Genomic DNA, 23,215 nt, shown 5'->3' on the forward strand with positions numbered 1-23,215 from the left:
TGTGAGGAGACTTTGGTTGCAGCATTAAGACATTTTCTGTGGGTACCTTTGGGACCAAAGAACTCGTTGTCGGTGGGCTCTTCCTATTGCTGCCACTAGCCCAGCAGCCACATCTAGCTGCATGCAAAAACTATTATACTGTTCCCCAAAAAAGGCCCATATGTCCGTCATGCTGCAATTACGCTGCTTTTTGTACAGTTTACATGCATATATGTAAGATTCATCCTTTTATGAACAGTCGAGGTTTACCAGATTTCAAGAAAGAATGATGCAAGCCCTCAAAGTCTTCCTAAAAATTTGGACGCAGCTGCTCGGTGAGGTCTACCAAAGCCAGCTTGTCTTCTCGTGTCAAAACAATGCAATTCTCTTTCACCAGTCAGCCTTTTTGACAAGTGGGCCGTGTCTGATCACGCACAAATGCGATGCTTTCTGCTGAGAGATATGCAAACTTTGAGATTCCATTGTAAAAAAAAAAACATATTGACCTATTTTTCATGTCGTGTAGGTTTGGGATGAGAGGATTTCTGACATTTAGCAGAAACTGAAGCAATCAGCTGCAGATTTTAACATTTGTTTTTATTCCCATTCACGCAGTTCCCGCTGGTTCACAACGATGAGCATTTTCTACTCCAAAATGGGAAATTTGGACTCGGTAAAAGTACAGAAATGTTTCCTGCTCTCAGCCATGGAAAACCAGCTGTGCCATAGACAGCCACTGATAGGGTAGAATAAAATGAAGATACGATTTTCCAAATACCAGCCAAACCATTCAGTGCCTCGGCGTGTTTAGAGTTATGAAGGCCCCGAGGTTGTCGTTAAACTATAAGAGGGGGTCGTACGAGAATATTTCATCTAAAATTGCCTCCTCAATTCGTCCCTACTTGGACTCCTGTTTCAAATATTTAACACTCACCAGGAGAGCAAAATGGCACAAGCTAGTTTTCCTTGGCTTTTCCATCTTTGCTATCAGACTCCAATGTCCTGTCAACTTATTGCATGTGTCAGTCAGTCAAGAAAAACAAAAGAAAAAATAAATACATAGCAACGATGGACTCAAGCATGTTATTCTTCCAAAAATATCCCAATAGGATAACATAGGGATACTTTTATTTCCTCATGAGACTTTAGAATCCTAAACATGATCACGTTTGTGTGTACCGGACTGCATCGTTTGTACCTGTTTGGCAAAGAAAACATTCACGTAGCAATTATGTTCCTTAAAAAAAAAAGTGAAACCAATATGGCAACACTGTAAAGTGACATTTACACTTGTGTGTCTGTACAAGGGGTTCAACATAGAATGGGATCGATCTAATGGCAGTAAAGCTAGGACATACAGTATACGTACTCGATTTTAATCCTAATATTGGAGTTTGATTTGAAAGGAAGGGCAATGTGTTGTTTGGCAGTTAAGATTGTGCATGTCGTGTATAGAGACGAGATCCAATGACTTTCAAAACTGTGGACATAGTTTTGTTTTAAATTACAAAAGAGCATTAGGGCTTAATTTTTTCATTCCAGTTCAATATTCCTAACATATTTTAAACTAATATTTTACATTCAATGCAACACTTGAGATTTTTTCCCCAATGTGTGTAATGACAATACAGCTTTTATGTACCTGTTGCTAGCAAATCATAACAATTCTTATTATTGCTCATTTCTTTCGATTCTGTGTAAATTCATGAAGCTTTTTAGCGGCCCTATTACTCCTTTATATACCTCTTTTAAAAAAGTATTGAAGTAGATTTAAAAAGCAGGCTACAAGAATCTTCAAAGCCTGGACACGCACGCACGCGCACACAAAAAAAACGATTATTTCGCTGGTTTTCATGACAAAATTGAGGCATTATGGTGAATTGCTGAACTCAAAGTGAGCCAACGTTTTCTGTCAGGTGTCTGAGGGTTTGAAACAAGGTCCATTTTTTTCCACAATTGAAAGACATAAAAAAAAAGATTGCTCAATAAAATACTTTTGACAATCAGTGCTTCTGTCACATACTGTACATAGAAGTACTTTCATTACGGTGAAATGAAAGAGGCAATGAAACTGTCTGTGGGCCAAGGCTTTTTTCCCCCCTCCTGTGGCCAAAAAGTCTATCTTAGGTAGAGTTCATCTTTTCTGTACATGCTCTAGGACTGCTTTTACGAGTAGAAAACATCTGTAGTGGTTCACGACAAAACATGAAGAGGACACAAAAAAAAAAAAGGATTCACTTGAAGGTCATTTTTCAAGTTTGCATCTTCCGCGCCTTGGTTCACCTTCATCCTAATTTCCTTTTGTTCTTCAGCTAGCTCCTCTGCCTGCTGCTAGATGAACTTGAAGCACTTGGTCTTGTCGTGCGGCAGGCGCGTCTTAAAAAGCACCGAGTCTACGCGGAACTGCGTGTACAGCAGCGGCATGTAGCCGTACACCTTGACGAAGAAGTTGATGCACTTGTGACGCTCGTGGAAATGAGAGTCGTCGTGCGACAGGGCCTGCGGGCAGCCGGGGCAGCGGAAGGTCCAACGAGACGTTACCTAAGGAGGAGAGAGTCGCTGATTGGGATCGAAAAGCGTCACCTTACAATGACCAAAATTCAGTTCCAATGGAAAGTGGTATCTTCACTTTTATTTACTCAATTTGGTTGATTTACTGACACTTATATTTCTAGAATCACACTTAAACTTTAGTGAGAATTAAACTAGGAACCATATGACGACATTTTATAAACGCATACAGCCATGACGTAACTGCAAATACCAAGGGCAATGAAAAATTGATATGAATATGCTTTACAAGAACTCTTTCAGCATCTCCGCACGGCAGGAAATTGCCGTTTTTTGCAGAGGATCAAGAACATATTCCTGTGAGTACTGTTTTATTGTCTTTTTTCTACTGGTTACAGCTAAGAATTGAAAAAGTGGGCAATCCTTGCTAGTGGTAATGGCCGAAATGTCCATTGATTTTGAGTTAAATTACTGACGACGCGTCCCGGAACATTTGAAGAATGTCTCCTGACTTTTTACTGCGGTTTGATATTTTGTGCTGCTATATATCAAGAAAGAGGGGAGGGGTGCACGGCTTACTGACCTTGATCGGAGGTTTGCGGGTAATGTGCGAGACCAGGAAGTTCATAGCTATGTCCTCACAGTTGATGTACTCATCCACCATGTCCCTGATGGCTTGGGGCATCACGTAGGAGTACAAGTAGGCGTAATACTAATGGGGAACACCAATAAGAGGTTCTCTGTAAGACGTGAATGGGACAAAAAATATAGGATATATTTTGGGGGAGGTGAGAACCTTGTGGAAAAATGCTGCTCCGGTCAGGACCATGGAGAGCTCACAGGAGTAGTTGGAGTTGTAAAGCCAGGACTGATGGTTGATATCCCAGGCGTGATATCTTCCTGGGAAACCGACGATACGATCTCTGGCTTCCCGCCAGACTCTGAGATAAGCAAAAGGAAGGGGCGTCAATGTGAAAAGATGAGACTGGAGGGAGGTGAAAAGCAAGTTGTGGTGGGTTTCGCGGGTGTTTTTGTGGTCGAACGAACCAGGGAGAGCTGATAGAACACAATTGGATATTTCCTAAAAAGCACGCATTGTTCTTAAATACATGACACACCTTGGATAGCACATGGCTAAAATATTTAACACTTTGAGTGAGACCGCTTGACAGGCAGATACTATAAATCGTTTCTCTCCCGAGTTTGAGCAGAGGTGGAGACACATTCCAGAGTAATTCTGGAGCACTTTAGAGTAACTTCCCCATAAATGACCGTGTTCATGCGCGCACATACACACGTCTGGACAAGCTGTTACTGCAGTGAGTTGTAAACGTACTGTATTTTGAAGATACGGGAGGCAGGCTAACAAAAATGGGAAAGCCAAACTAGTTTTCTACTGCATTTTTTAAAATTGTATCTTGTTTTCACCTCAGCGTCAAACAATCAATTCAGATGCATTTTTTTTTGTGAGAAGAAGAATCATTTAACTTAAAATTGAATTTTGTCAGCTTCACAGACCTGAACCCAAACATGATCTCATCGTGCCGGAGGTGGGCGTCATCATCAATTGAAAGGATGGCCTCCGTCTCCACGACATCCCAAGGAAGAAAACGGTTGTTCAGACTGTTCTTCTCAGTGTGGACAACCTACAGGTAGAAAACGTCATTCCGTTGGGTAAGTGCTTCATAATTGAAATGTACAAGAGATCCCTTTGATACCAAAAGTCCACAATGTACTCCATCACTGTTTACCAGATTGACTAGTTAAAGTGTGTAACCATTTATAAAATTCACTTTTAGACCAGTCGAGACATCGAAGCATTTGGCATTTTGCATTCAGTTCCTTAGTTCTTGTAATGCTTGAAATTCTTTTCGAACGTTATCATTTATTTATAATAGAGGGCGCATCAGCCAACGGCTAACTTTGTCAGCACGGTATCAGTATTATTTAACAACTTTTTATATAGTATTGTCTTGATCTGATGGGCTACGTATATAATCAAACTAAGTATTTGCTGGACTGAAACTCACCACAATGGGTAGCCCGATGTCAGGCCACAACAGGTCATCCGAAGGAGGCTTGGGTGAATTCCACACAACCACTACTTTGTTGAGGTACGGCAATCCATTTAGCCTCTCTAAAGAATTCATCAGCACTTCCTCTCTCTCGTATGTCAGCATCACGACCGTAAACTGTTCTCTGGGAAGGTTCCCACCCAAAGCTGCCTGGAATTCCTTCCCAGATCCTCCTGTGCCGCCACCGATAGGCCGGAAACCTGTACCGGAACCGAGGAATTTTGCTTCAGATGGCAAAATGGGGTCGAGGGGAGTGTGAGGAAACAAATGAAAAGGACCGGGAGCACGGTTCCACGTTTGGTAAATGTCCACAGCTGTGTACGTGAAGTTGCGGAGAAAGCGAGGCGAGGCGTAAGGTGGCTCCGTCTCCACCGGGCCCAAATCAAGATCCCCGTTGTCCGCTAAATTGGCGTCTGTCCCTGCTAGTTTCCCTGCTTTGTGGGGGATTTCTTGTGCGGGCTCTTCGTTAATTGGTGCAGCGGGAACTTGGATTCTGGTGCGAATATTGGCGAGGATAGTGTTAAGTATATTCTCCGATGTGGAAAAATAAGTCTCCCACAGAAAGCGACCTTGTCGTCTCATCGCTAACATGTCATTGTCGGAGAGACTCCGCAGCAAGAAATGGAGCTCGGTGACACGAGGTTTGGGGACCAGAATTGCAGCTTCACTCCATCTAATGAACTGATGGTGGGGTAACTTGGAGTGGTCTCCGAGAACGACAGGAATGGCGCCGACCTCCAGAGCCTCAAAAAGTCTCATTCCACAGCCTGCCGAGGCCACCAGCTGCCCATCTCCCGGAGCAATCACCAAGGCAAAAGTAGACGCCTTAAGCACCTCCAGTCTGTCCTCTCGCTCCCCACAAAGGGACCACTCGGTTGGCAAACTCGGCTTTGGGTTTTTACAAGTGAATTCTATGAGCACTTGGTCCAACTGACTATCCTGGACTGCTTTTAAGGTGCCGATGATGCGATCGTCGTAGTCCGCCGGTGGATCTCCGTCCATCTCTTCCTCGAATGACTGCGGAGGTGTCTCGCGCAAGCTGCTCCTCAACGACTCAACTCTGTCCCCCTGGAAGGTGAAGAGATATTTCCTTTTCACCGGTACCTGATGAGGAACTTCCAAAAAGTTGGGTTCGGACAGAGCGTGAACCAGTGGAGAAGCGACCAAGTCGAATCCGTCGCGATACTGCTGCTCCAGGTAGGTGGACTGAACGATCGCCGCTCGCCCCGTGCTTACATTGTAGAGGAAATTCTGCGTCATAGACTTTCTGGTAAGATGTACCAGCACGTGATTGTGTCCATCTAATCTCCAGTGAGGAAGAGCTTTAAGTTGCTTCTCTAATTCCAAGGGATTGGGTGGCTGGGAGGTGGGGGACTCCTGTAACTCCCCAACCAATACCAAATACAGACAAGCGATGCTGGGGTTACTCGTTATATAAATATTGTTCTTAATTGACATGGCAAACGCCTGCTTAACCAGTGGGTCAATGTACTCTCCCCATGAATAGGAACCTGTGTCATAAACATAAACTGGAAATCCAGACGTAAGGGGGCAGCGGGCATAGTCAAAGCAGGTGTGCAGGCGGCAGGATCGGGCCGATTTAGGTGGTGGGAGTCCCGGGTCTTCCTTGTCGGGGAGCAACCTGACGGGCAGGGACAACTTGGGCTGGTTTTGGGCCATGAGTTCTTTATAGGAATGCTCCGTCTGACTGATAACATTCTTCAGTTGCAGCAGGTCCTGTTTGGCACTGTCAATGCTGCGCTTACAGGTCTCAATGCGGAGGTTGAGCCTGGCGATCTCCCCGTTGAGCTCCTGCCTCTTGGCCTCCAGCTGCAGCAGCTCTTCGCTCACCGACTCGCGTATGCGACACAGGTCTTGCACGTGTTTGGCCTCGCACAATTCGCCGCCGGGTCGAGGCCCGAAGATCCGCTTGTCGGGACTTCCCGCTTCATCGATGGTCGTTAGGTAGTAATGGGCAATGAGCGGGAAGAAAACCAGGATAAAGAAAAGCATGAAACTGAGCCAGGTAAGACGGACACGCCTTAAGACCCACGGCTGTCCACCACCTCCTAGTCCTCCGCCGTTGCGCTGCATATTTAAAAATCAGTGCGCTCCTTATTTCACCGAGAAATTGGTATTATGGAATTCTGCAGCAGCCATGATTCGACCTTGTCAGGCAGAAGGGTGGATATTACATCCTCAAAATTTGGTTATGCATTGTCCTTAAAAAAATAAAATAAAAAAAGCGTTTGCTTCAGTTTCTTGAGGGGATCAACTAGGAGTCCGGCATCATCTGTACTGGTTAGCACCTAAACAGGCTTGGGCCATTTTTATGCTTTTTTTCCTCCTCCCAATTCAGGTTTGGAAACAGCTCCACTTCTGAGGAAATTTGCCCCTCAGTGCGTGATGAGGGGTGGGCATGGCGACTTAAAGATCAGTAAATCCTTTTGCTTCCATCTGAAGTCCCACCATTTTCTGAGCCAGGAAAACAATGTTCTTTTAAAGACTGCAACCTGAGAACACACAGAAAAAGACAGGTGAGTGTCATCTTACATTTTTTTGCAAATTCAATAGAAATATAAACTGTAAGCATTGGGTTTGTTTTGATGCATCTATTCTGGTAAAAGGCTTAGAAAACACATATACCTGCTTTAATGGAGCTATTTAGTACATTAAGAAAACAGACATTGATATAGGCCATTCTTCACCCTAAAAAGGGTGGCTTTATCATTCTGATGCATCCTGCTGTTGGATCAGTTGTAATTTGAACAACTAATAATTTGTTTGTATATTCCTGACCCATGGCCAAATACTTAGACGTGGCTGGGAAAAGCTTTTAGCTGTAAGTCGTTCACAATTAATCATGGTTCCCTGTAGCCCACAACAAACCTACAAGTTCCAGCTAAATAAGAGTGCTACGTGTCCTGAAATGTAAGTGCATGATTCGCGGAAAGTATGAGTCACTATCAGTAATGTGAAAAAAAGAACATTGATTGTAGGTTGCCAGATATCTGAGGTGTAAGGTTTGAATAAATATTTAAAGTGTCTTTGTATAATGGCAGGGCTTCCTGGCAGTACAATTTCTGTAATGAAAAAAGAATAGGAATGTTTAATTCCCCATCATTTTATGACAATATAGACAGCAGTAAGGCCCAAAAAAAGGGGAAGGCAGAGGGAGTAGCAGGTGAAATGCGTGTGGCCTCTTGAGATGACAAGTGGAGAAGATTTGTTTCTTTCTCCTGCCTCTGTTCGAACGAAATTGAGAGCGGGGGAGGATTTGAGGTCTGAAAGCAAGCTCACAGAGCTTGTTTTTTTTTTAATAAGACCTCAAATCGTAAGACACGCCACTTGGTAGAGACACCAACCCTAAAATCTCAAACGAATGGATCCCTTAATGAGGGAAAAAAAATCATTCAGCTATAATATCTCCCAAAGAATGCCATATGAAATATGGCTATAAAGGTGACTTATCTGAACAACAAAATGTCATCTTGTCTTCTGAGTCTCCAAAGGACACTTATAAATGCGTGTCCTCACTGGCTCATTGCTCTTGCAGTATACCCATGTCGTAATTAAAGTGATAGAGGATGTGAAAACGGGCTACTCACTCAGGAGAGAACATTGAGGCAGCTGCTAGGGAAGGGCGGCGTTAAGAGGACGCGGGCAACGGGGAGCAGCTGTTGAGTCGAGCCGTGACTCAACAATCCGTTTTTTTTTGTACTAACGACATTTTACAAGAATCGACGTCAGCATGCTGCAAGGGTATAAGGAGTTATGTTAGTCTTAACACTTGAATCGGGACTTAAAAATCCCATTTGGCAACAACACTTGTACTAAGCATCGCATGGTGATGATCAAAATAGCTTGATAATCAGTGTGAAAAAATGAAATGTCGGTGTTGTACCTTGGCTCTCATCAATCACTTTTACTCGGTGTTGGCCAAGATTAGCTCCTGCTTGTAAATATGTTAGAGAAAAAAGGAGCCCTTAAGACATGAGAGAGGGGGGTTGGCTGAAAAATAAATGGTGTTAATCTTTTTCTGGCAGCGGCCGTTTTTTTGCAGAATCCTCTTGAGAGGCTTCGTGTGCCAAACAAACAGAACCATCACAGATTGACTAAGGCCCGACAACATCTGCCAGAACTCCCGGAAGCCTCGTCTTCCAGCGCACTGATGGATAGCGGGAGGAAAGCCAGGGTGATTACTTATTGACAAGAAAGGGTTATGAACCGAAAACAACTTGCTAATTTCATTTCCACGTGTCTGTCTTCATTTATAATTAATAACATTTATATGGTGAATTTTCTGATTTGGTTCATTCATTCTTTTCAAGGGAGATGAGTCACAGCCTTCCAGATTCTGCAAAGTGAGTATTTCTATTGATTCTATTATCTATTAGAGTCCTAAGAAAAGTAATAATGCCAGAAAATGGAATAATATACATATAGAAAAAAATAACAAGTCTGCATTAGTTTTAGTGCCCTTATTCATCAATTACTGTATGTGTAGTCTTTTACAAGTCCTTTTGAGTTCATCATGAAGGCTTCTGACATGTCATTTTTCTAAAGATACAATCATCAGTTTCCCTGTTATTGCTATAATAGAGCTGAGGCTGCCATTATTCTATACGGTGACAAGAGGGATCGATGTGAAGCACAGACAATGTCAATCGGGACGTTGAGGTAAAATCCATAGCGTTTTACACCGCAGAGTCCGACTGCAACATTCAGTCAATAAAACGCAGTTCTTAGAGTTCTTATGGAACTAGAAATCTTGCATATATCAACATCGGTGAGGAAAGCCAAGCAAGAGAAAAATGCAACTTCAGAAAATGCTGTCTGAGTATAGCAAAGAATTGCATCAAGGCCAATAAAGTCAGACAGAAAAATTGTATGAAAGATAAGGTGAAAAGTGTAAATGTAAAAAAGGGTTCTTTGGTTAAAGCTGGTTGGGTAAGAAATAAAACAGGAAATATGAATGTGTGCACTTTCCAAGTATGTCTTTTTTCTTCCTAGCGGTATTGAATGAGAAAATTACGGTTATCATTCTTGTAAGCAGGAGACAAAGACACTAAACGATTTAATGAAGACATTTGCTTTAAATACAAAACTCTTTTTCAGTCCAAATGTTTTAATCAATTTCAATAGCAGTCCAGTTACCTTTGAACAGTGTGAACAGTGTGAGCCAATTGCTTTCCTACTTAGGAAGGAGCCATAACAGCATGCAGATACCAACACTACATGGCCGCAAACCTCAAACAGGCCTAATTAAGAGCATGAAATGATTTTTTAAAGTGATAAGCTGTGAAACAAGTCAGTTAAAACATCGTACAGGCTGCTGGCTTTTCTAGCTGAGAGTGCAAAAGCAGGCAGCACATTGTTATCACTAGCCAAGGTCTGAGACGAACGTATGGCCGAAGCTTCTGAACGAAGGCATCTGCTCCTTTTACGTAACCATTAGGTTCTTGCGGAGAATTGTGCAGTGTGTGTTATTTCCCCGTGGACTGTACCAACCTTTTGGAGCGGGTCACGTTTCTCAACTGATTTTCATGCTGCCAAGGTCACATTGGATCAATAGAGCTTTGTCACAATAGTAGCAAAGGTTCTCTCCTGAGATGCAGTGCGTTACACAAATATCAGTTGATAATCAAATGATTTCATAACTATTCTCCTATAGGCTGCAATCAGAAACCATTGTGCTGCTCAAGACAGGGAAAGGTCAATTTTGAACTTCTGCAACCATAATGAAATGCTATTTTTTGGGGGGTAATTGCATATGCTTAAGTAGATTTCTGTTATTCTCTTACTATTATCGCTTATATGTTATTCATCCATGATAGTGACTATACTTTAAGGGAGAAAAATTAAATACAACTTCCATTAGATGGGAGCCAGTACTATTGACCTGTTGACCTGTAGTAGATATAGTGCTCCTCTTTATTTATTAATGATTATACAATCCGATGAACTTTCAGGTTCCTAACAGCATTCCTGTTGCTAGACTTCGTTTTTAAAATTTCATTACGTTTTCTGTAAATTTCATGGTCATATTTTGCTAGTATCAAACGTTTTTTTGTTTGTTTGTTTGTTTCCATTGCAATCTAAAGCAATGTCAGTAATCTTCCAAATACTATTTGACAATCACTGTCTAGTAATAAGGAATTTAGAGCATTTAACTGGAATGTGTTGTGACTCAATAGAATAAGACAGTTATTCACTGTAGATCGGCTATAACTGAAAAATCCAAATGCATATAGTAGTATATATTTGTATCAGCACATCGATCCGGTTCCACACACGCACGCACTCACACACACGCACGCACACTAACACACACGACTTGCAGTCTTCCGACCAGCAACAAATAAGTGTGCCGATATCTAACAGTTCATAAGATGGAATCTACAGCCATGAAACGAGAACGTATATAGAATGGTGGCGTGTACAAGAAGGCAAAACATAAATCCATACCAGATCTGTTATACAGCAGTTATAACAACACTGATGATGCATGTTCAATTCCTTTTACTGGCCCACCAATGTTAGCTTCAGTTGCTACTCACCAGACTAAAATCCTGCGTATGCAGAGGGTTGTCCTTACAAAATATAACCACGATCGCTTGAGATGTTTGCCAACTCGTAAATGTTGCTCTTGTAGATTTTTGGAAGGACTTGAGACTCAGGACTGTGCAGCGGAAGCGCTCGTGAGCATCATCATTAAATACTGCATTGTTGCTGCGACCGCAGCACAAACAGAGCAGACACCGTGCCGCTTGGCATTGTGGGAAACAGTTCCTGACTCACCACGTAAAATACATGCTGTGATCTTCCCCCGTCTGCTGGTTAAAATGATAACTGCAACTATTGCTTGAGTTTTTTCTTAAAGACAATAAAAGCGTAGTGTGTCATCGCCCGGCTAGCTCAGTCGGTAGAGCATGAGACTCTTAATCTCAGGGTCGTGGGTTCGAGCCCCACGTTGGGCGCTTCCTTTTTCCTCTATGTAAACAATCGCTCCAATAATATCACGATGATAATAAAGCCATCTTTATTTAATTATTATTACGAGAATACCCTCGTAACACTACGAGACAATAATCATAATAATACGAGGATAAAGTAATACATTAAAGTGCAGTGATGATTATGTATTGGGGTAAATGAAGGGGAAAAACATCTCAAATATGTTTCCCTATATATGCAAAGAAGGGTAGTGCAGAAATTAAGAATACCTATATACAATTTTAAAATTAGAAATGAAATATTGGAGGGAGCATCACGTATGTGACACCAATAGAGGCGCTATGTGCCATGTGTTTTATACAACCCGAAGAAGATTTAGTCGCAGCTTGATGACACCACTTGCACGCACGCAGGAAAAAATGGAGCAAAAACACATGTCTGCGTTCCATTTATATCGAATGTTTTCTTCAGAATCGAGTGGTCCTGCTAAGAAGCGTTCAACGAAGGTAAACACTTAAGCCATTGCTCTTGCATACGTTTTTATGTTGCATGTTGATGCACACTGGACAAACGCCCCATATCTTTGTTGTTGTTGTTTGTTTGTTTGTTTGTTTCCTTGTTTTTTTACAGTTGCGATCCAAGAAAAAGAAGAGAAAACATGACATTGGAAATATTCCTTCTACTAAAGCAGGAAAACCACGGAAAAAGAAAATAAAAACCGAGAATCATTTGGCTGAGGGTGCAACTGAAGAAATACCACAAGTAAGACAAAATTACTCAAAACTTCACTGGTAATTGCAAATTGGGGGAGGATTACCCCCGTCGTAGGTTACAGTTAAATTCTAAAGGCTTGCTTGCAAACAGATGGAATCTGTAAAGATGGAGGAGGATGCAATGACTGTATTAATGGCTGAGCTGATGAAAATGAACAACAGCAAGGATCGTGCTAGCAAGCTTTTCCAGTGGCTTCTTGACCCTATTCCCACCAAAGCCTTCTTCAGGTAAGTAAACAAAAAGCATATTCGTACTAGTATGTGCAATATATCCTGATAATAATTTTTGAACTAAACCTGTACATATACAGTCTAAAATGAAAAAATAAATAAACTTAACGTTTTCATCTCCAAGGGAAACATGGGAGAAGAAACCCATTCTTGCTCAGCGCAAAAATCCAGATTACTACAAGGGATTATTCTCGACGGAAGAGTTTGACCGTATTCTTCGACAGGTAAGAAACACTCGTTCGCTGTGTTTAATTCCCATCACAGACATTATCAATGACATGGGACTCTGTCTACTGTTTTCCTTTTTGTTAATAAATAAAGGAGGATGTTCAGTATGGAGTGAATCTTGATGTTACGAGCTACACCAAAGGAAAGAGAGAAACACACAATCCACCTGGGAGAGCTCTGCCTTTAACTGTGTGGGACTTCTATGAGGTGTGGTAATATATCTAATCAAAAGTTGTTAAAAATAAACCATCTTCAAATGCTGAAACATTGCTATTTCCCAGAATGGCTGCTCTCTCCGTATGCTGAATCCACAGGCATTTTCCTCTACCATGTGGAATGTGTTGTCCATCCTGCAGGAACATTTTGGCAGTATGGCAGGCGCCAATGTGTAAATAGAAAATCTGCTCAATGCATATTGAGAGATTGTTTTGATTCCTAATGATGTTTTTCCTCAATGCAGCTACTTGACACCCCCAGGAACGCAAGGATTTGCCCCACATTATGATGACATTGAGGCATTTGTGGTTCAGCTAGAAGGAAAAAAGCACTGGAAAGTCTACAACCCAAGGTTTGATAATACAAAAAAAGCTTCATAAATGAACCAAAAATCAAACTATATCCAGAAATAGTTCAGCACTAGTTATACACATTGCTAATGTGTTTCAATTTTTCATTAGGTCGGATCATGAAGTGCTGCCTGTGCTTTCAAGCCGTAAGTACATTAATAACAACAACTGAAGCAAAAAATAATGATAGATGTTTTTTTTCTAACACTTTGGTGTTTTGCATTTCCAGCAAACTTGGAGCAGACTGAGATCGGGAAGCCTATTTTAGAAGTGGTCCTGGAAGCAGGAGATCTGCTCTACTTTCCCCGAGGGTTTATCCACCAGGGCAACGCTCTCCCAGATGCACACTCGCTCCACATTACCATCTCCTCCTACCAGAAGAACAGCTGGGGAGATTTACTGCTAAAGGTCATTTCCAAATACAGTAAATTAGAAATACCTCCAAAAATGAGACAATTTTACCATTGTTTTTTTTTCCCAGATGGTACCAACTGCTGTTGAAATTGCAATGGAGGAGGATGTGGAGTTCAGGCAGGGCTTACCTCTGGACTACATCTCATACATGGGTGTTCAAAATTCCGACATGGTATACCTCGTCATCCAACGCCAACACTTCACGGCGTTCTCATCCCTGATGATCTTTTTTCTTTGCGCTCTTGTGTAGAACGACCCACGAAGGGCAAAATTCTTCTCCAAAATTGATTATCTCATAACTAAACTTAAGAATTTCGCTCCAGTGGACGCAGCTGTGGATCTTAAAGTCAGAGACTTTCTTCATGACTGCTTACCTCCTAAACTCTCTCCAGGTGGGATACTTTTCAAGCCCGCGATGAAATGCTAATTTGTCATAACATGAAAGCATTTTGTGTTGAGTTGTTCCAAATTTTGAGCTTGCTCCCTTACAGAGGAAGCCGCCGGCAGTGCGCACGGAGCACCTGCTCGGTGGGAGGATGGGAATGCAAGAGATGTAGGTGCACAGATAACAAGCCAAACTCGGGTTGGACTCCTCCGAGCAGGATGTGCCAGGTAATTTGACGCAAATGTATAATGATGAGTATATATATTTTTTTTTAAATCTCAAAATATATTATTTTTCCTAAGGCTATGTAGTGATGGCGTTGGGGTTCAACTTTACTACACGACTGACAACTCCAGAGTTTATCACAAAGAAGAGCCCAAAAGCTTTGATATAGAACCTGAGGTAGATATGGGACTGTAATCCTTTTTTAAAATATATATATACTTTAAATCTTCTAAATTTTGTTGCCTCAATCAGCACACCGATGCAGTCGAGTTTCTGATACAGTCATATCCCAAGTTTGTGAGTGTAGGAAGTTTCCCATGTGATTCACTCGGGGAGAAGGTATGTTTTTCTTCCAACTATTTTACAGAATCTCTTAAATAATAATTTTAACATGTATTTTTTTCCTACCAGCTCACGTTGGCCAAGCTGCTTTTTAAGAAAGGAGTCATCTATAAGGAATCACCTTGATAGTGATAGCAGTTTGTGTACCACTTAAAATTGGCAACTATTTTGTGCACTGGTAACTAACCCATTTAGGAAGATTGACGGATTAGTGTTTCACAAAAACATTTTCTTTTCTATCTTCCAAGTGCTCATTTTCATTAGGTGGATAAAATTGGATATTTTCTTTACATACATATTGTATTCAGATTCTTCTCAATCAAACTTGGAATTCTGTCTTAGGTTAGGTACAGTTCAAGTTATTTTCCTCTGGATCAAAAACAATCCCAGATCCAGTATTGACACAAAAGAACTACAATAACACCCAAAGATTTAAATGGTGGAACTGTGTTTTGTACAGTATCTCTTTTTAAATAAAAAACTGGAGTTTGATGAGAATGTACATTTATTGTTTTTGATACAACTCAAAACCAATGACAAGATTTTTTTGTCAAGTATTACACGAGGGACACTCATCAGCCACCCAGACAGCAGACAGGGGTGTCATATTAGGGTTAAAATCTACTTCCAAGTCACTTCCTCTCCAGGCTTTAGTTCCCTGCAAATAAAAAAGGAAACAAAGATAATCAATGCATGTTCTAAGAGAGTCCATTTCAGAGTACATTTTAGAAAATTAAGAAATTCCCAACCTTCTGAAGAGAAGACTTTTGTTCCTGAACGCAGTCAGCTTCTGGTCTTGTTGTTTGTCTAGGTACAATCCGATCACAAAACCCATGGGAACCAGCAAGGCTGGCCAGTGATCGCGGGCTAATGTTATAAAGTTGATCATGTTTGCTGTAAATAAACAAACAAACAGTACCATGTGACACTGTTGATTTTGGAGTGATCCCATATTTCGGGTGTAAACACTCCCTGTAAAAATACACTGGCTACTGAATTAAACTAGACGGATAAAGCATTCTGTTGCACAATTTGCTGGATTAATGAGTCAAGTATTTGTATACTGCAAAAGATGCATGTTGTATATTTTCTGATGCTCATGTTTCCTTTTGAACATATATGGGAGTTATAGTAAATGTTCTCACTGCGGTTTAAACTAACTTTTTGTTAGATCGTCCTAAATATTACATTGCTTGGTTTAGGATTAACGAGTAAAACATTAAATATGAATAGCAATACCGAAAAAACCTAAAAAGTGTTCGTTTTAATCGCTTTTGAGCTTTTGACAGCACCATACTAGCTAAATGACCTAGCCTAGATAGCGCTTTTACATGAGGATTACGTGGAATACGAATTTTATTACTATTCTGATGGTATCAAATATGAAAGCACTGATACGACGGTAAAACCATATGAAAATAAATAATCACAGAACAAACATAGGTGCAAGAAATGTACCTTTAGTTCAAGGAAAGCTTGTGCGGCTCTCTGCTACCAACAGAGGACATTGGAATATACCATGTTACCAGTTAAGAGGGGGCAGTAACACCAAAATAGAGGCAAAAAATATGTCATCATATATATTTTTACGCAACTTTAGATTTTCATTCAGTGAATATAGATGATTTCAAGCAGTTTCGTGGTGAGAAAGCAAATATTGTTCATTTATGTGATTGATGTACAGGTTAGTACGTTCTGATGCACTTTGACATTCACGGTACAGAGGCAAACATGGCTGCTCGTGAAGCAATAACGACGCTAGCCAAAATATCGTAAAAGTTCAAATTTACGACAAAATAATAACATTGTAATTGTTGTTGTTGTACTTACACTTCCCCGATTTAAAATTTCTATGCTATCTTAACCATCGGATACGTTTGAAGCCCTACGCGTGTTTTGGTAAGCGCGCTGCAGCCTAATGTGGACACTTGCCGGGTAGTTCGTGACGCTTGACCTACAATTGTGTGAGTTTATGATCATTTTTGCTACCAATGTAGGATCTAAAGTTGCATGCTTGACAATTACAAAGACGATCGATATAATTTTATAAAAATCGTAGCTTCCTTTTGTGTCGAGATAGCCACTTAGCCAGTGGAGCTAGCTATTCTTTGTATGTGGTTGGTTTGTAATGAAAATCAAAATCTTTCTTCCAGCGTAAAGACAACTTAAGAAGATACTATGACGTCCATTATCAAGCTGACAGCTTTGTCAGGAGTTCAGGAGGACTCTGCCTTGTGCTACCTTCTCCAGGTGGATGAATTCCGCTTCCTTTTGGACTGTGGCTGGGATGAGAACTTCTCAATGGACCTCATTGATGCTATAAAGCGGTAATTGTTATCGTGTATTTTTCCATTAATAAACAGCTACAGATAATCTGTGACTTGAATTACACTGCTTTATTTGTGTCATTCTTTACCATGAACTAACCATCTGATCTTTCAGGCATGTCCACCAAATTGATGCTGTGCTTGTCTCCCATCCGGATCCGATACATCTCGGAGCATTGCCATACGCGGTGGGGAAATTGGGTCTGAATTGTACAATATATGCAACTATCCCAGTCTATAAAATGGGTCAAATGTTCATGTACGATCTCTATCAGGTGAGGTGTCAGGGTTGTATGTGCAGTAATAGTTTATCTTCAGTTCTGTATAGCATATTAATGCATCTACTCTTCCTTTTTAGTCCCGAAACAACAGTGAAGATTTCTCTCTCTTCACCCTTGATGATGTAGACTGTGCTTTTGATAAGATTCAGCAGTTGAAGTATTCGCAGATTGTCAATCTGAAAGGTGAGTTCAAATGGATTGTTGCCCATTTTCAAACATAAATACGACCTGTAATCCATGGATGTCTGGTTTTACATCCACCATATATAACCCTCTTTTTGTCCTTTCTTATAGGAAAAGGACACGGTCTTTCAATTACACCGCTTCCCGCCGGTCATATGATTGGTGGAACTATTTGGAAGATTGTCAAAGATGGCGAGGAAGAGATTGTTTATGCCGTGGACTTCAACCACAAGAGAGAAATGTAAGCATATTTGCATGAATACTGCACATCACACATAAATTCCAGTTTAGCAGTATTGATGTTTAGTGATATCATTATCTCACTGTTGTCATTTTTGTTTGCATTTTTATTCTAGCCACCTGAACGGCTGCACAATGGAGAGCATCAGCCGGCCTTCCTTGCTCATTACCGACTCTTTTAATGCGGCATATGTCCAACCACGACGCAAACAAAGAGATGAACAGCTACTTAGTAAGTAGATGTTAGGTAACCCAACTTGTCATTTGAACTTGCTAAAATATGGATACTCCAAAACTGTACAATTCTCCAAGGCGTGTAACATGTTTTCGTCATAATGTGCCCTTTTTGTCACCCCTTTGCAAAGCTAATGTAATGGAGACACTCCGCGGGGATGGTAATGTGCTTATCGCCGTGGATACAGCCGGGCGGGTTTTGGAGCTGGCTCAGCTTCTAGACCAGATTTGGAGGACAAAAGATGCCGGGCTTGGGGCTTACCCACTCGCCCTACTTAACAATGTCAGTTACAATGTTGTGGAGTTCTCAAAGTCCCAGGTATAAGTCTCAATGTTTTATTTCTTTTATTTACTGAATCCAAATCAGTATGCAACAGCACTAGATGACACCGTTTTTCCTCAGGTGGAGTGGATGAGTGACAAACTCATGAGGTGTTTTGAGGATAAGAGAAACAACCCCTTCCAGTTCCGCCATTTGACACTGTGTCACAGTCTAGCTGACCTGGCTCGCGTACCCAACCCCAAAGTGGTGCTGTGCAGTCAGCCGGACTTGGAGTCTGGCTTTTCTCGAGAACTTTTTATCAAGTGGTGCCAGGACAGCAAACACTCGGTCATACTGACTTACCGCACCACTCCTGGAACACTGGCCCGCTACCTCATCGATCACCCGGGAGAGAAGATGCTAGATTTGGAGGTAAGAATAGGCCAATATTTTAATCACCAAAAGAAGACTGAAATAACATTACCAAAACTGGTAGATATGTAGGAACAAACAAATAGATCAGTAGCGTGTATTTCTTTGGCTACTAGAGGCAACACTAACACTATGGGGCCTCAGTTTTCTAATATTTATTTTCAGTTCTGCCCAATAATTTTCTACAACAAGATTATTGAACTGTATATATCTATTTTGTCATGACAGGTGAGAAAACGAGTGAAGCTCGAAGGGAAGGAGCTGGAAGATTACCTTGAAAATGACAAGATAAAGAAAGAAGCGGCCAAGAAGCTGGAGCAGGAAAAAGAGTAGGTCAAGTAGATAGTAAAGTGATTTTATACTTGGAATAGTGGTGAAGTTTACTGTTTAAAAATGTTAACATTTCAGCTTTTTCTTGTGCTTCTGACTATGTGAGAATACAAAGTAGAAATTTTATCTCGGCAGGGTGGATGTGGACTCCAGCGATGAGAGCGACTTGGACGATGAGATGGATCAGTCGGCTATGGCGAAAACCAAGCACCACGACTTGATGATGAAGGGCGAGGGGAACCGCAAAGGGAGTTTCTTCAAACAAGCCAAAAAGTCCTACCCCATGTTCCCAACACATGAAGATCGAATCAAATGGGACGAGTACGGCGAGATCATCAGGTATCCTCATTTCGAGATGCAAAAGTTATTTTCCCAACGACTGTTTGTAAATATGCTCGCTTGGATGCAGGATTGAAGATTTTCTAGTTCCCGAGCTACAAGCTACAGAAGAGGAGAAAAGCAAACTTGACACCAGCTTGACCAATGGCGATGAGCCGATGGACCAGGATCTCTCTGTTGTCCCCACCAAATGCGTTTCCAGTATTGAAAATCTCGAAATCAAGTGAGTGATAAACGAGAAGTCTTCAGGTGAAAAGTCAGTACATACCAAATCTGAGATGGCTATTGTACTTTTTCTCGTAGAGCAAGGATAACGTACATCGACTATGAAGGTCGTTCCGATGGTGATTCCATCAAGAAGATCATCAACCAGATGAAGCCTAGGCAGCTGGTTGTTGTCCACGGGCCCCCGGAAGCCAGTTTGGAACTGGCCGAGTCCTGCAAGGCCTTCAGCAAAGATCTCAAAGTCTACACGCCTAAACTACAGGAAACTGTGGACGCCACCAGTGAGACGCACATCTACCAGGTCAGCTTGTTCACACAGTACAGTATATTATGAAATTTTCCAAATAGTGAAAAAGACCAAATCTGGTGAATATTATTGAATCTTGAGCAATAGTAACTTTGCTAGTCACCTATACTCTACTTAGGTCAGTTATACTTCTGTAATGTTCGATTTTTATCTTCTGTTGGTTTAAATACTTATTTTTTTATTTAGTGAGAAGTTTTACTTAACACAGTACCATTTAGACATATGTGGTATATCACATTATTAAGCAGTAAAACATTTGAAATGAAAAATGATGACTCTAATAACCTATTTGTTCATGTATAGTGCAGTAGTAAAAAAACACCATCACCATATGGCCACTGGTGGGCGCAAAAAATCTTTATGTGCACACTTCATCACAATTTCCAAGAGGTTGGGAATTATCTTATGCTCATCATCACTTGTGTTCATAGACTATTGAATTGTAAGCATGGCTAAAATAAATAACCCTGACATTTATACTTTCGGTAAAGGTGCGGTTGAAAGACTTCCTAGTGAGCTCTCTGCAGTTCTGCAAAGCCAAAGACACCGAGTTGGCTTGGATCGACGGCGTGCTGGACATGCGTGTGGTAAAGGTGGACACGGGTGTGATGCTAGAGGAGGGCACCAAGGACGAACTCGAGGAAATCGAGCAGGCCATGGACACCACCCCTGTTGACCTCGGCATTGATCACAGCGCCGCCATGGCGGCGGCTCAGCGGGCCATGAAGAACCTGTTTGGAGAAGACGAAAAGGAAATTTCTGAGGAGAGCGACGTCATTCCTACACTGGAGCCGCTACCGTCACATGAGGTGAGGGGAGTGAATGATGTTTACAGCTACTGGACTTGTCATTGATGAAGTAAATCCTAGGTAGTTTGTTTTACATCATTTTTTTGCATATTGGTGTTATTCCATTGATTGTGAAGGATTTATATTGCAGGATGACAAATTGGATGACAAATTTAAGAGACAGGTAATAACAATGGAAAGCAAAAAATCCCAGAAAAAGATAAAAAAGGTGGACTCCAAGTTCTTACTTTGAAATAAATCACACATGAGAGGTGACAAAAAAGGAAGGACACTGCAACACTGCATTTAAATACAAAACGAAAAAAACAAGACTGGAATTTGCCACAGTACAAATGGGATGGTGTTTTCTTGAAAAACGAGCCCAACATTGAGATTTCTGAGAAAGCATATTAACTCTGTGTTGACATCTATCTAAAAAGAAAATACAAAGACAGAAACATGAAAGTATGATACTATGGTGTGGCTGGCTTGCAGCTTGAATCTCTGTAGTAGTAGTACAATGAACTCTTAAAACTATGTAGGCATTTTGGAGAGGAATGTGCTGTCTTGTGTCAGGGAGCTTGGTCTCAGCCGCAGGACAGATTAAATGCTGACCTGATTTCAACGGGCATTGCTTTTCATGCAAATTAACCTCCACCCGAGGAGAAACTCCATGCGGCAGATGACTTTTTGGTCTGCCTTTTAAAACAGGTTTCTTGTTAGGACTTCCAAGACCTTCTTAATAATGTTCTCTTGTCTGCTATAATGTAGTGTTTTGTCTTTATAGGTCACCCACACACATTTTTGTTTGGACACTGTTTTTTTTGCATGTGACTAGTTGCATAGTTACATGACTGTCAAATACAAGTTATATCAATTGGTTACATGAGTTAAAAAATAATAGCAACACCTCTCAAAGAGATGCACTATTAGCATCCTAAAACCACAACATTGTGAGTCAAAATGTAACATATTATAAAGGCAGACTATCTGAAATAACATAAATTGTCTCATTCCCAAAGTCAAGATGCTATAAATTCAAGTATGGAACAGAGATGGGTTTTATTGGTGTTAGGGTCATAACATTCACTAGGGTATGAAACCAATTCCTTCTGTCCTTGAAGTTGTTGTCCCGCTGATACACTGTGGTTCTATCCAGGCGCCCGGACATCAGTCAGTGTTCATCAACGAGCCCCGCCTGTCCGACTTTAAGCAGGTTCTCCTCAGAGAGGGCATCCAAGCCGAGTTTGTCGGTGGAGTTTTGGTTTGCAACAACCTGGTGGCCGTCCGTAGGGTAAGTTATTACTTTTTACTCAGCATTTTCTAAAGCAATATTTCAAGGAGGACTTTTCCCCCAGAAAAACAGCAGTTAATTACAAATACTGCGATTTTCTCTTTTCAACAAAAGTGCCCAGAAGTTACAGTGTAAAGACAGTGTTTATCACACACACAAAAAAAAACATGAAACCTAAACAAACTTAACACAGCTTCTCAAAATAGGACAAAAAAAACCCTGAGCCTTGTAAAATCATGCCTCAGGTAAGAAAAAAAAACAATAACACAGTCAACACTTAACAAATCCAATAAAAAGTAAAGCAAGAGCAAACCAGCACATCAACATGAATATGTATAATTGACAAGAACTGAAAATAGATGCGAACATGAACTCAAAGAAACCCTCGGAGCAGTCGGCGTCAGAACAGTGAAAGTGGGGCAACTTGAAGCTTCTAATGCTTTGATGTCAAAGCGGTAAAAATTGTATTTAGTTTTTGCGCCAAGTAGACTGCGTGTTATTTAAAGGTGAAACTGAGGTTTTGTATCTGTCTGTTCTTGGTCCAGACGGAAGCGGGACGTATCGGCCTGGAAGGCTGCCTGTGCGATGACTACTATAAGATCCGGGAGTTGCTGTATCAGCAGTACGCGGTAGTATAGCAGCAGCAAATACCACAGAGACCCTTCCTTATGATGACTTTACCCTCAGAAGAGAACAGGCCCCCCAGACCCTCAGGTGCCTCCAGTTGTGTCCCTACTACATCCATTGTACAGTTTAATTTTTTTTGTTTTATACTATTTTCACTATACTGTGAGGTGACCTTGACAAAAATCTGTTTTTATACTCAGACTGATCTCTGTATCTGACAGATGTGTCCCCACTTGACAATAAATATACAATAATTTTCCTAATTTTATTTTTTGCAGGTGTTTTGAATGCAGAACCAATAGTTTCTCTGTAAAACAATGGATAGGTGACCATTTTAGCTTCAAAGGAAAGACAACACCTGAGTATAAATAAGTATTTTAAAGGCGGGTGCTCAAAGTATTTAAGTCTGTAAATCGCTAATATCTTCTGATGATGAAGAAAATGTTTGATATATCCAAATCTCAACAGATTAACCAAAAACTAATTTTATGTACTTACCCCATTTAATGTACTTACCGTATTTTATCGCATATTAGACGCCTCCGCGTATAAGCCGTATCCTTAAAATCGTTGAATTTGACAATTTCTCTCGTATAAGACGAATTTGACAATTTCTCTCGTATAAGACGCCCCTGATTCCTAATCAAAATCATCACACGT

At 41.0% G+C, this 23,215-nt stretch overlaps 5 protein-coding genes and 1 non-coding gene across 12 annotated transcripts in view; 4 read left to right on the forward strand and 2 right to left on the reverse strand.

Annotated features, from left to right (window-relative positions):
- The window catches only part of syt14b (synaptotagmin XIVb), an 11,315-nt gene extending 10,263 nt beyond the window's left edge, over nt 1-1,052 (forward strand). For all 7 annotated transcript variants that reach the window (XM_077587196.1, XM_077587197.1, XM_077587198.1 and 4 more), the window contains one exon: nt 1-1,052. This exon is cut by the window's left edge and continues 1,546 nt beyond it. The gene's annotated coding sequence lies outside the window, so the exon portion shown is untranslated.
- On the reverse strand, nt 558-11,329 carry extl3 (exostosin-like glycosyltransferase 3). The gene is made up of 6 exons (XM_077587190.1): nt 11,126-11,329; nt 4,521-7,078; nt 4,009-4,136; nt 3,287-3,431; nt 3,074-3,202; nt 558-2,520 (listed from the first exon to the last, which is right to left on the reverse strand). Exons 2-6 carry the CDS (start codon nt 6,657-6,659, stop codon nt 2,311-2,313), a joined length of 2,751 nt encoding a protein of 916 aa, XP_077443316.1. The 5' UTR covers nt 6,660-7,078; nt 11,126-11,329; the 3' UTR covers nt 558-2,310.
- A 143-nt stretch (nt 11,330-11,472) lies between these two features.
- Nucleotides 11,473-11,545, forward strand: trnak-cuu (transfer RNA lysine (anticodon CUU)). Its single transcript has one exon. It is a non-coding gene; the product is annotated as a tRNA-Lys (tRNA).
- A 339-nt stretch (nt 11,546-11,884) lies between these two features.
- On the forward strand, nt 11,885-15,178 carry riox1 (ribosomal oxygenase 1). Its single transcript, XM_077587416.1, has 15 exons — nt 11,885-12,028; nt 12,153-12,284; nt 12,387-12,523; nt 12,651-12,750; nt 12,848-12,961; nt 13,036-13,142; nt 13,215-13,322; nt 13,432-13,466; nt 13,550-13,728; nt 13,802-13,906; nt 13,985-14,126; nt 14,226-14,346; nt 14,422-14,521; nt 14,597-14,683; nt 14,756-15,178. Exons 1-15 carry the CDS (start codon nt 11,912-11,914, stop codon nt 14,810-14,812), a joined length of 1,641 nt encoding a protein of 546 aa, XP_077443542.1. The 5' UTR covers nt 11,885-11,911; the 3' UTR covers nt 14,813-15,178.
- Nucleotides 15,174-16,254, reverse strand: ndufb1 (NADH:ubiquinone oxidoreductase subunit B1). The gene is made up of 3 exons (XM_077587417.1): nt 16,145-16,254; nt 15,436-15,580; nt 15,174-15,344 (listed from the first exon to the last, which is right to left on the reverse strand). The coding sequence occupies exons 2-3, from the start codon at nt 15,573-15,575 to the stop codon at nt 15,308-15,310; spliced, it is 177 nt and encodes a 58-aa protein (XP_077443543.1). The 5' UTR covers nt 15,576-15,580; nt 16,145-16,254; the 3' UTR covers nt 15,174-15,307.
- Nucleotides 16,255-16,396: 142 nt separating this feature from the next.
- cpsf2 (cleavage and polyadenylation specific factor 2) lies at nt 16,397-22,818 on the forward strand. Its single transcript, XM_077587415.1, has 15 exons — nt 16,397-16,650; nt 16,840-17,013; nt 17,129-17,288; nt 17,372-17,477; nt 17,589-17,718; nt 17,834-17,949; nt 18,083-18,270; nt 18,355-18,645; nt 18,874-18,974; nt 19,111-19,314; nt 19,385-19,537; nt 19,618-19,840; nt 20,338-20,655; nt 21,794-21,928; nt 22,474-22,818. Exons 2-15 carry the CDS (start codon nt 16,865-16,867, stop codon nt 22,564-22,566), a joined length of 2,367 nt encoding a protein of 788 aa, XP_077443541.1. The 5' UTR covers nt 16,397-16,650; nt 16,840-16,864; the 3' UTR covers nt 22,567-22,818.
- Nucleotides 22,819-23,215: the final 397 nt, after the last annotated feature.

Source organism: Stigmatopora argus, chromosome 19 (assembly GCF_051989625.1).
Source record: "Stigmatopora argus isolate UIUO_Sarg chromosome 19, RoL_Sarg_1.0, whole genome shotgun sequence".
In the NCBI taxonomy this organism is placed as follows: Eukaryota; Metazoa; Chordata; class Actinopteri; order Syngnathiformes; family Syngnathidae; genus Stigmatopora; species Stigmatopora argus.